Source organism: Aquarana catesbeiana, linkage group LG06, assembly GCF_042186555.1.
Source record: "Aquarana catesbeiana isolate 2022-GZ linkage group LG06, ASM4218655v1, whole genome shotgun sequence".
NCBI classification, from domain to species: domain Eukaryota; kingdom Metazoa; phylum Chordata; class Amphibia; order Anura; family Ranidae; genus Aquarana; species Aquarana catesbeiana.
In genome coordinates, this window is record NC_133329.1 from 85969674 (window position 1) to 85982814 (window position 13141).

A 13141-nucleotide genomic window follows, 5' to 3' on the forward strand; every position below is an offset into this window, starting at 1 on the left:
CCCCTTAAATTTTTTACTCTTTGTTATATTGCAGCCATTTGCTATAATCATTTAAGTTCATTTTTTTCCTCATGAATGTACACACAGCACCCCATATTGACAGAAAAACACAGAATTGTTGACATTTTTGCAGATTTATTAAAAAAGAAAAACTGAAATATCACATGGTCCTAAGTATTCAGACCCTTTGCTATGACACTCATATATTTAACTCAGGTGCTGTCCATTTCTTCTGATCATCCTTGATATGGTTCTACACCTTCATTTGAGTCCAACTGTGTTTGATTATACTGATTGGACTTGATTAGGAAAGCCACACACCTGTTTATATAAGACCTTACAGCTCACAGTGCATGTCAGAGCAAATGAGAATCATGAGGTCAAAGGAACTGCCTAAAGAGCTCAGAGACAGAATTGTGGCAAGGCACAGATCTGGCCAAGGTTACAAAAAAAAATTCTGCTGCACTTAAGGTTCCTAAGAGCACAGTGGCTCCTTAATCCTTAAATGGAAGATGTTTGGGACAACCAGAACCCTTCCTAGAGCTGGCCGTCTGGCCAAACTGAGCTATCGGGGGAGAAGAGCCTTGGTGAGAAAGGTAAAGAAGAACCCAAAGATCACTGTGGCTGAGCTCCAGAGATGCAGTTGGAAGATGGGAGAAAGTTGTAGAAAGTCAACCATCACTGCAGCCCGTCACCAGTCGGGGCTTTATGGCAGAGTGGCCCGACAGAAGCCTCTCCTCAGTGCAAGACACATGAAAGCCCGCATGGAGTTTGCTAAAAAAACACCTGAAGGACTCCAAGATGGTGAGAAATAAGATTCTCTGGTCTGATGAGACCAAGATAGAACTTTCTGGCCTTAATTCTAAGCTGTGTGTGTGGAGGAAACCAGGCACTGCTCATCACATGTCCAATACAGTCCCAACAGTGAAGCATGGTGGTGGCAGCATCATATTGTGGGGGTGTTTTTAAGCTGCATGGACAGGACGACTAGTTGCAATCGAGAGAAAGATGAATGCAGCCAAGTACAGGGATATCCTGGACGAAAACCTTCTCCAGAATGTTCAGGACCTCAGACTGGGCCGAAGGTTTACCTTCCAACAAGACAATGACCCTAAGCACACAGCTAAAATAACAAAGGAGTGGCTTCACAACAACTCCGTGACTGTTCTTAAATGGCCCAGCCAGAGCCCTGACTTAAACCCAATTGAGCATCTCTGGAGAGACTTAAAAATGGCTGTCGACCAACATTTACCATCCAACCTGACAGAACTGGAGAGGATCTGCAAGGAGGAATGGCAGGGACCACAGTTCTGAATAATGATGCAAAAAAAGTTTTTTGCTCATTATTTTTTTATTCAACATAATCCAAGTTAGTTTGCGTTTCATCAATGCTATGTCTATAATAGGGCTTTTCCAGCTGACGCAATGGCAATTTTTGCCACCAAGAATATATAGTATATTAATGTCTGGGTATGTCTAGGGTTATTTTCCACATGTTTTATTCAGTAGGGTGACACAGGCATCTTTAACAACATTGACCATTGTGATCGAAAATATGAATGAATGAATGAACCCTCAGCCAGAAGCGATGAACCTTGGGGCATGTCCACCAAGTATAAGGTGATGATCCCACCTGTCCACAACCCCTGAAGCTGGAGGCCAAGGTTGCTGGGTACATTTTGGAGAGGTGCTCTGGTACCAGGTACCACCTGGCATATACTTTGTATACCGTCTCAATCAGGGCAACATTGTAGATTTGTGTGCTCCAGTTGCACCAGTCCTCTGCCCAAGGGCTTATTCCCAGATCCCTCTCCCATGCCACCTGATATGTTAGCCTGGTTATAGGGATAGTAAACTGTATATAGAGCACGGAGATGCCCCCCCGGAGGGCAGCATCCTGCATGCACCTGTTCTCAAACATGGTGCGTGCTGCCAGGTCAGACCTGGCTTTCCGTAATGATTGAAAAAAGTTTTGAATTTGTTGTAGGTGGAAGCTCTCCACGGGGGGGCATCTCCAAACTGCCTGTGTAGCATGAGGAGGGACTTAGTGTAGTGTGAGGAAGGACTTATTCTTCTGTGGTCTAGGTAGTCCCCTATACAGTATAGTCCCTTGTTCACCCACCAACTATTGCCCTGAGTGGAACCCATTCAGGGCAATAGTGATGGTTGTGGAGTTGGAGTAGTTGGACCAACTGTGTGGCTATATAATATTTCCGAAACTCAGGCACCCTCATACTCCCCAGGTCTTTGGGAGGATACATTGTAGCCCAAGCTATTCTAGGACCTTTAGTACTACTTAGTGGAGGATTTTAGATTGAAAACGGCATATGGCAGCAACGGGAACTTTGATAGGCAGAGTTCTAAAATAATATAGTAACCTTGCAAGGACTGTCATTTTAACTGATGCGATTCTTCCCATCCAAAACAGACTTGCATCAGACCATGCCCTCACGTCTTCCAATAAACGAGCAAACAAGGGTGGGTAATTGGCTTTGTATAGTGAGGTTACATCAGAAGTCTGTTGGATACCTAAATAAGAGAGGGACGACTGTTGCCACGAGAAGGGGAATTGAGATTTGATACTCTGAAGTGTTGAAGTTGGTAAATTGACATTCATTCAGCGCTTCTGATTTATCATGGTTGACTAACAGGCCAGAAATTTTTCTGAATCGGTTTAATAGGGACAAAAGATTTGGCAATGTGGTATGGGGGGACGTGATAAGGTCTGACGACAACGTCGTCTGCAAATTTCTAAGATGTCTGGGTTGTGGCGGATCGCTAATCACCAGTGTTTCAATGGCAATCATAAATAATACTGGAGATAATGGGCATCCCTGTCGAGTGCCTGACGAAATTGGTATTGAGTCCGACCTATGACCCCTTAAAAGTATCTGAGCCAAGGGTGAGCTATATAGCGAGTGCATCAAGACTGAAAACGTAGGACCAAAATTCCACCTAGCCAACACCCGAAAGAGGAAGGGCCACGATAGTGAATCACTTGCCATTTCTTTTAAGCGTTAAAGCAAACGTGGACCTTGGCCTTGGAGGGCAAAGTAACATGCCCACCTTTCCTTCGTACACCTGTTGCTGTTCGCAAAGAAAAAATTTAATCCAATCTCCCACTGGATATACAGCTGGCGCTTACACATATCTGTCTTTCTTTACTCGCCTGTAATGGGGTACCTCCTCCATGATCCCCTCCTTGTTGGACGCCAAGTGTGGGTCACATGAGAGGCATTCCCTTGGGGTGGGTTCTTCTGGGCTACGCTAGGTATCTTGAACAGGGTCACTACCTTACACATGGGCAGGGGCGTTGCTAGGTCTACAAAAGATCTCGGGCTAGAGCCTATAGCAGCGTAGTAAAGAAAGTCATACGCTTGGGCGGGCATACACATGTATATACAGTAATATACGTGTGTGTGTATATATATCCCCAGAGAGCCCCCCACTTACATCAGGGTCCCCAGAGAGTCCCCCCTTACATCAGGGTCCCCAGAGAGTCCCCCCTTACATCAGGGTCCCCAGAGAGTCCCCCTTACATCAGGGTCCCCAGAGAGCCCCCCTTACATCAGGGTCCCCAAAGGGCCTCCTCCTTACATCAGAGTCCTCAGAGAGCCTCCCCCTTTCATCAGGGTACCCAGAGGGCCCCCCATTTACATCAGGGTTCCCAGAGATCCCACCTTACATTAGGGTCCCCAGAGAGCCTCCCCCTTAAATCTGGGTCCTTAGAGAGCCTCTGCCTTAAAATCAGGGTCCCAAGAGAGCCTCTCCCTTGCATCAGGGTCCCCAGAGAGCCCTCCACTTACATAAGGGTCCCCAGAGAGCCTCCCCTCCCCTTTGGGGACCCCTGCAGAGACTGGAGGCTATTGGCCCCAGATTCGGGGCTATAGCCCAAAAAGCCACCCCCTAGCGACGCCCCCTAGCGACGCCCCTGCACATGGGGTACCTTTACTTGAACAGACGACTGCAATCTAGTTGCCTCTCTTCATTTTAACATACTGTACACCACCACTGTCATGGCTGCATTTAGGAGGGACACGCAGAGCTGATGCCCTCTCTCCAGCGTATCACCGCTACCTCAGTCCCAGTAACAGTATGGAGCCCCGCTGTGCACCTAGCATGGACTTCATGCGTGGCCTTACTTAACTGTTCCGTACCTGTGCAAAGGTTGAGAACCTCTGCAGTGCTGATCTGCTCCCATTGCTTCGGGAGACGGACAGCTCACGGAGAGAGTGCCAACGACAACTCCTCCTGAAAGAGGCTGTCCCACTTGCCACAGACACACGCTTACAACAGGCTGTTAGACAAACCTCCATTACCAATGGTAACCACCTGTGTGTTCATACCCCAGTGTAAGTTGACATAACAGTAAAACATAGAGAACAGTCTTTCCCTAAACTAATCCCTAACTTAGGCTTGTGGCTGCCCCGGTGTACCTGCACAGGAACGAATCCATAAGTGGTTCCATCTTGGCAGTATCCAGGATTAGGCATTTTCAGGGCGGACTGCAGGTCCCAGAAATCCCCCTAAGCTGTTGAAGGCTTCTGAAGCCAGATGTTCATTAGCAAGTACTCCCGGATTCAGCATAATTTAGCAGGCTAGCGGGACGGACTCCAGCAACGAAAACCGCGAACACAAGCAACCAACAGCAAACAGCAGCGACAGTTCTGGACCCCTGTCCTTTTTATAATACACAGGACCGGTGGGTCGGACCCAAGAAGCCTGCAAAAAAAGACCCGGGAAACATAATTAACTCTAACCCTCCCAGCTGGGGCAGCGCCTGACTAGGCTGAAATAGGCAACCTGCCTACACACCTGCAGCTGATCAGAGTATTGGAGGACTGAAGGCAATTTATGTGTATATATAGGGCCTGGATTAAAATTAACTTTTTGCTTTCCACTGTTACAACGTGGGTCAGCTTGAAAGCTAAATGGGTCACACGACTAAATACACATCTGAAATGCATATTTCTTAAGGCTGGGTTCACACCATTGCGAATTGGATGCGCATCCAATTCGCAATAGCAGGAGATTTTGACCTGCTCTCTATGGAGCCGGTTCACATATCTTCGCAGCGGGTCCGGTGCGTTTTGCACAAAAACGCTGTGCATCTTCTGGTCTGTTTCAGGTCAGAATCCAGCCCAAAATTTGGGCTGAAATCGGACCTGAAATGGTGAACCAGCATGCACCGGACCCCTACTGTGAGCCGCATGTGGCTCATATGTGAACCGAGCCTAACTGTTTTAATGTCTAAAATATATGCTATTTTGGTCACCTGGCCTTTTGACCTCTCATCCTCTCTTTCCTGCTGCAGTTTATTAAGACCCATACACACTATTAGATTTTCTGCAGATTTTTGTCTTCAGATTTACCAAAACCATGTAGTGCAAGGGCCTGCCTGATTGCATACAAATTGAAACTCTTATGCTGCGTACACACGATCGGGATTTTGGACGGAAAAAGATATGACGGCTTTTCCGACGGGATTCCGCTCAAGCTTGTCTTGCATACACACGGTCACACAAAAGTTTACTGAACTTTCGACCGTCAAGAACGCGGTGACGAGCCGAGAAAATGAAGTTCAATGCTTCCGAGCATGCGTCGAATTGTTTCCGAGCATGCGTAGGAATTTTGCACGTCGGAATTGCTACAGACGATCATATTATCGTATAGCAACTTTTTCCAACTGAAAAATTGAGAACGTGCTCCCAATCTTTTGCTGGCTGGAATTCGGCCAGCAAAAGTCCAATGGAGCATACACACGGTCGCATTTTTTTGACCAAAAGCTCTCATTAGTCTTTTGCTGGCCGAATTTCCGATCGTGTGTACGGGGCATTAAGGTTTGACCTCATATTATATGGTTTGGTAAATCTGAAGACAAAAATCTGCAGAAAATCTAATAATGTGTACGGGGTCTTATTTTATCAGCAATGTTTGGTCATCAGCCCATCCCAGCATGCTCATTGCACAATATAGTAGCATGCATGCTACCAGTGATAGACCAACAGCACAGAACCTGACTGGTTTAGAGCAGGGGTCTCCAAACTTTTCAGTACAAGAGCTACAGTACATTGTATAAATTACAAATCTTGATGAGCTGAAAAAATCTCCACCAGTGTTCTGCCTTGCATCAAATTCCCCTCTTACATCAGGGTTACTATAGAAATCAGTGGCGGCCCATCCATAAGAGGTGTGCGGACGCTGCCCCCCATATCCACGCGTCCGGCCCCCTAATCTACATGCAGGATGCTGGATGCATGGATTCCAATCAGGGGCGGGGGGGGGAGCCCACCCAGTTGCGTGACAATAACAAATGAATATTCGCTATTGTAACACTGATTCTGCCTCCCAGCCAATCAGGAAGCGGGTCCTGAGACCCGTTTCCCCATTGGCCGAAAGGAGAAGCTACCCTATTGGCCAAGGGAGGAGGAGGGAGGAGACGCATGGCGAGGACACCGACGTGATGCCTAGAAGGAAACACCGGGGGAAGCCGGCTGCCTGTCGCCTGGAGGGAAGTGCTGCCCAGGGTAAGTGTTACAGGTGACAGACCAACCCCGACCCGACCGAGGGGGGGCGGGGGGGGTGATGGTGTCTGGCTGTGCAATGTTTGCTGCCCCCCTAAGAAAATATATGTACCACCGGCCGCCACTGATCGGAATCTCCACTTACACCAAACCCTCATCAAAGTCCCTTCTTACATAGGGGTCCCATCAGAGTCCCCCCCCTTACATCAGGGTCCCCATCAGAGTCCCTTCTTACATCAGGGCTCCCATCAGAGTCCCCTTTACATCAGCTCCTATCAGAGTCCCCCTTCACATCAGGCCCCCATCAGAGTCCCTTCTTACTTCAGGGTCCTCATCAGAGTCCCCTCTTACATCAGGGTGCCCATCAGAACCTCCCTTACATCAAGGTTCACATCAGAGTCTCTTCTTACATCAGGGCTCCCATCAGAGTGCCTTTTTTCATCAGAGTCCCTATCCTCAGTCCCTAATCCTCAGTCAGTACACATTAAGGATATACCACTGACCCTAGCTGTGGGTCAAAAGAAATCTTGTAGCAGACCGCATATGGCCCATGAGCCCTAGTTTGGGCTTTCCTGGTTTGGAGTATCAACTAGTGTTGCACTGGTATCGGTACTGGTGCCAATACTGAGTATTTTCACGAGTACTCGTGAAAATGCTCCGATACTCGAAACTGATACCTTTGTGGTATGATTTGAGCCCATACAAAATGTATGGGCTCAAATCACACTGCAAAGAATGGCATGCGATTTGAACAGGAATGCGGTGCGATTCCTGTCTTAATCACATGCGGTGTTTCCCCACCGCTCCTGTGTGAACCCAGAATTGTCATAGCGATTTCAGCCTGGGTTCACACAGGAGCGGTGGGGAAAACCGCACGCAATTCAGACAGGAATCACACTGCATTTCTGTTCAAATATCATGCGATTCTTTGCAGTGCAATTTTAGCCCATTCATTTTGTATGAGTTGAAATCGCACGCAAAGGTATTCGTACTCCGTATCGGCGAGTACTTGACCGAAAGTATTGGTATTCGTACTCACCGGCAAGTAAATGGTATCGGTGCAACCTTAGTATCAACCTACTCCAAATGTGAGTCCTGTTGTGCCCAGTTTACAGGAGGCTTATATCCATTAGATCCAGTTACTTGATAGTTCTACATAAAATATTTCTCATTGATTACATCACTGGATTAAATATTTTCTTTCATAAGAATTTTTATAGTTTAGTTAAGTGGTACAGAATAGAATACCAGTCTGAGATGAAATTCCATATACACATTCCTGATAATTGTCACCTCATCTCATCAATACTTCATTCAATCAAAATTTTTGATTGATTCTCATAGAAAAAATAAAAGTCTACCACACGTTCATAAAATTATCAGACTGAAAGATTTAGGGACTTATTCCAAAGTTTGCAGAAATTGTAAAATATTTTTTTTTTTCGCTAATTATTTTATCCCAAAAATAATAAAACAATACACCGAAAATATATACAAGTCTAAAATAAAAATACCAAGCACTTTGAAAACTGCATAAAAATAATTTTTGTTTTCAGCCTGCATGAGTCAGAAATGTTCTGCTGTTATTTTTTTTATATTTATTTGCGCTGCTTGTCCGAGCTCAAAGTCCAGCTGTCAGCTTCTGTATAAAATACAAAGGCGCAGCCTATATACACATCACTGATGTATCCCCGAGACCTGCACTGCTTCCATCCTTAATAAGCAAAATGAATTTGAAAGCCCAAATATACCTTCCATTCAAATCAGCTTCCAAGTTCAATCAAAGCAAACGGTGTGCACAATCTTACAGATCATTTCCTTCCCAAAGCAGCCATAGCCTGGGTAAAAAAAAAGCCTGTCACCTGCCAGCATGCTGCGGAGAAGGACGCTTGCTCTATGTATGGAAGCAGTGGTCTCTCTGCAGAGGTCCAACACTCCACATGATGAGTGAGAGCAGGAGCTCTCCAATTGGCAAAACACATGCTTCCTGTCGGGCATTCACTCATTCGGAAATATCAGTGTTAAGTGGAGTGACTGTCACATGTTCAGCTGAGATCTTATAACAGGGCAGTGCAGTAAGAAGCAATCTATTTTGGCACAGAATGAAAAGTGACTGTTGTTAATATAGGTGATATCACTGCTCCAGGGCCTTTCGATCCCATAACTATAAATAAGTATGACCTGAACAGGGCTGGACCAGGCCGCACCTTGCCCAGCTTTGAGGAGACAATCGATCAGTGAATGCAAACTACAGGACAGCATGAAGCAAGTACGCTTTGCTCCAGAAGAGGGGCCCAGTGTGAGTCATTCTGCTTCTTCAATGGGGATGCATTAGGGGGCTAGTCAGCGGTGGGCTTATACATAGAGGGCTGAGAGGAACCAAAGGCGAATAGAACCATTATTTTGGGCATGGAGCCACACGAAAAAGTGAGATTTGAGGTGCACCAAAGATCACAACATTGTCATGGTAGTAGAGGAGGGGAAGGACAAAATCCTGTGTTTGCTCAATGCTCACCAAGGCAAAGGCCCATCATCAGACTACTGTAATGGATCCTGGAAAGCGGAGCCTTTAATCCCACTGCATCTCATCATCAAGGAGTTCCAGTAAGACTGTCACTGCTACCCAAGGAAGGGGACCTTAGTGGCCCTGGAACATCGCTGTTCTGTTTGGTGGTGAATGAATGCCCTGTTTCTTGTTTCCTAACGTCACTTTTAAGAATTGGTAAGCTGCAATATAATAAATGTCTGCTTTTGGGTTTAATACCGCTTTAACCCTTGGCCCCAATCCCAAAACTTCACCCTTAACCTACCTAACCCTAATCCAGTGTTGGTCAACTTTCTTAAAGAGGAATTCAACTCTGCTATATATCTTTCTTTTAAATGGGCCCCAGCGGGTTTATACCAGTCTTCCAGTGCTGCTCTGTCAGCTGGTCCCAGGTGTGTTGCTCTTCTCCTAGTCTTTCTTCCGTGTTCGGTCTGTTCGACTGCTTGAATGGCCACGGAAAAATGAGGCCATTCCCGTGCATGCACACGAGTCACTTCAGTATGGCACAGAGGGGCACCATAAATGTACTCTGAGCTGCACATGCTTGTCTCAGTGTACATTACTGTTGACACACAGGGAGAAACATTTATGACAAAAGAGAACCCTGCCTTTCAGCTGTTTTCTGCTTGGGGGGGGGGGGGGGGGGTTTAAAAGCGGACCTGGCTTCCAACAAAGGGCCACTGGTAATATTTAGTGAATGAAATTCTATGGTTAGCTATAAGAGACTAGAGACATGCAACAATAAATTGTCAAAGACAATGGGCATGCTACAAGAGAGGTCAGAGACTGTAGAAATGCTGCAGGACATGGTCAGAGACTGTGAATGTGCTATTGGAGATGTTGGAGACTACCAACATGTTTCAGGAGTCTCTTGGGGCTCACTACTATTACAGGGCAGTAAGGAAACACAGACCACTGTCTGCAGGGACCTCAAGGGCTATTCAGAAATTCCCATACGGCCAGAGATTGGGCACCAGGGCCTCAAGCTCTAACACTTACCTTAAACAACAGATCACATTTTTACTACCCATGGAAGCTGTAATATTACTATTTACATTATGCAATGACTTCTGTTATCAGCCTAAAGGCGGCCCCTGACTACAACAAAGTGCCAAAGATCATATTAAGTGAATTAAATCCTAAAGTTAGCTATAGGAGACTGAAGAATGCTGTAGGACATGGTCAGAGCCTGCAGACATGCTGCAGAAGATGGTTGGAGACTGTAGACATGCTGTAGGATGTTGTCAGAGACTGTAGACATACTGGAGGACATGGTAGTAAACTGTAGACATGATGAAGGACATGGTCAGAGACTGCAGACATACTGCAGGACATGGTAGGAAACTGTAGACATGATGTAGGACATGGTCAGAGACTGTAGACATGCTGCAGGACATGGTTTGAGACTGTAATCTGTGTTATTACTATTTACATGAGGCAGTGACCTCTGTTATCAGCTTTATAAGTGGATTCTATAATGATCTACATTCCTGCAATAGATACTTGTGTAAGCTGTATAAGGAAATGCTGCACTTTATTTCAACTATGTAAAGTGTGAAAATGTAGAGGAAACTAGAATAATGCTTTTTTTTTTGGGGGGGGGGGGGGTCTTGTGACCATCATGCTGGTATCATATATGTATCTATAGCTTACATTTCTGTATCCTGTGCTCATAGATGAAGGCTGAGGTCCGCAGGCAGGCTGAAGAGGAACGCAGGAAGGCCGAGCAAGTAGGTGCTGCTAATATAAGTCATAATCATTTATATACCCCACAGTGTTAAAAAAATAGAATAAATGTCTCCACTGCCTGTAGCAAGAGTACACATTTTACCCATCTCATTTTGCTAATTGCATTTTTCTGTCTTTCCTTGTTATTTCCAGGAACTGACTAAAAGGGAAGTGTTCAATGTCACTCATCTGGAGCTCCCAGCCGAACTGGCCGGACTCCTTCGCACAGCACCAGGTAAGTTGCGCACTTAGGGGAAATAAAGCTGAAGTGTGAACAAAAACATTAGCTAAGCATCAGTAAGTTACTTCTAAAGCAGTGTTTCTCACCTGGGGTGCTGTTTGGGATCCCACCTTGGCGCCGTAAATTTGTCCTGGATTGGAGTTATGAGTTGGGCCAGCCTCCAGCACCATAACAAGCAATAACACTCTATGGCCACGAGGCACAGCGACATTTATTACTAAATATTATGTTGGTGACTGGCATGCTTGCACCATGACAATGCATGATGCTGACCCAAGACAGGTGGTATGCAGGCCTATCCCCAGCATTCAGGAGAGGATGGAGGCCACCTCCTCCAGACCTCCTCCACCTCCTGCCTTCTGCTGCCCTGCTATCACCAAAATGTAGGGCCCTGATGTGAAGAGGGGACTGTGTGATTGGGAGGCTCTGTGATGGGGGGCTGTGTGATTGGCTGGCTTTGTGATGGGGTGACCTGTGTGATTGGGAGACCCCTGGTGTGAAGAAAGGCTTCTGATGGTAATTTTATTGAGGAGGTTGTGTGCATTGTCCCAGGCTTGGATTTTCCATTAATAAGTAAGGCTGACATTAAATACATTTCAGACTGGGTGCCTCCAGATTTTGCATACTTTTAAAGGGTGCTGTGACTGTACATAGGTTGAGAAACACTGTTGTAATGATGTGTGTCCTACTGGTGGCTGCTGCTTCTTTCTTGATAAATGTTACTTTTATGCAGCCTCTGATGGTGAAAGTTCTGGTGGGGAAACTGACCGTTCCGACTGAAGCACAGCAATGACTCTTGCTGTGCAGCTGCTTCATTCAGAATACATCTTGTATTCTTTTTAAAGAATACAAGGTGTTCTGTGATTGGGCAAGGGGAAATCATGGCATTCACATGCCTCCTGTCCAATCACAGAATGCTTTTTATTCTTATTAGTGAATAATAGAAGGCATTTTGTGAATGGAGAAGAGGCACAGCAGGCGACCTGCTGTGCTCCAGCTCCGACTGTCAGTTTCACTGTCAGAACGTCAGCGGTGACATCACCATCAGAGAAAGAAGCAGCGGCCACCATTGGGGCACATATCATTAAAGGTGTTTTACTGGTACATACAGTGCCTTGAAAAAGTATTCATACCCCCTGAAATTTTCCACATTTTGTCATGTTACAACCAAAAAAAGTACATGTATTTTATTGTGATTGTATGTGATAGACCAACACAAAGTGGCACATAATTGTGAAGTGGAAGGAAAATGATAAATGGTTTTCAACATTTTTTACAAATAAATATGTGAAAAGTGTGGCGTGCATTTGTATTCAGCCCCCCTAAGTACTTTGTAGAACCACCTTTCGCTGCAATTACAGCTGCAAGTCTTTTTGGGAATGTTTCTATCAGCTTTGCACATCCAGAGAGTGACATTTTTGCCTATTCTTTGCAAAATAGCTCAAGCTCTGTCAGATTGGATGGAGAGCATCTGTGAACAGCAATTTTCAAGTCTTGCCACAGATTCTCAACTGGATTTAGGTCTGGACTTTGACTGGGCCATTATAACACATGAATATTCTTTGATCTAAACCATTCTATTGTAGCTCTGGCTGTATGTTTAGGGTCATTGTCCTGATGGAAGGTGAACCTTCGCCTCAAGTCTTTTTCAGACTCTAATGCCTTTGTCTGGCGGACTTTTCGACGGACTTTACGACGGACTTGCCTACACACGATCAACCAAAGTCCGACGGATTCGTACGTGATGACGTACGACCGGACTAAAACAAGGAAGTTCATAGCCAGTAGCCAATAGCTGCCCTAGCATCGGTTTTTGTCCGTCAGTCTAGCATACAGATGAGCGGACTTTTCGACCGGACTCGAGTTCGTCGGACAGATTTGAAACATGTTTCAAATCTAAGTCCATCAAACTTTTGAGAAAAAAAAGTCCGCTGGAGCCCACACACGATTGAATTGTCCAACGGACTCAGGTTCGCCGGACCAAGTATGCCGTAAAGTCTGATCGTGTGTACGTGGCATAAGATTGCCCTGTATTTGGCTCCATCCATCTTCCCATCAACTCTAATCAGCTTCCCTGTCCCTGCTGAAGAAAATCATCCCCAC

General features: G+C 45.7%; 1 protein-coding gene across 1 annotated transcript in view; it reads left to right on the top strand.

Moving 5' to 3' along the window:
- MYO15A (myosin XVA) overlaps positions 1-13141 on the top strand; it is a 162657-nt gene that overhangs the window by 57584 nt on the left and 91932 nt on the right. Inside the window, exons 24-25 of the mRNA XM_073635189.1 lie at positions 10746-10799; positions 10951-11032. Coding sequence (XP_073491290.1) covers positions 10746-10799; positions 10951-11032 — 136 coding nt within the window. The remainder of the gene's footprint in view (positions 1-10745; positions 10800-10950; positions 11033-13141) is intronic.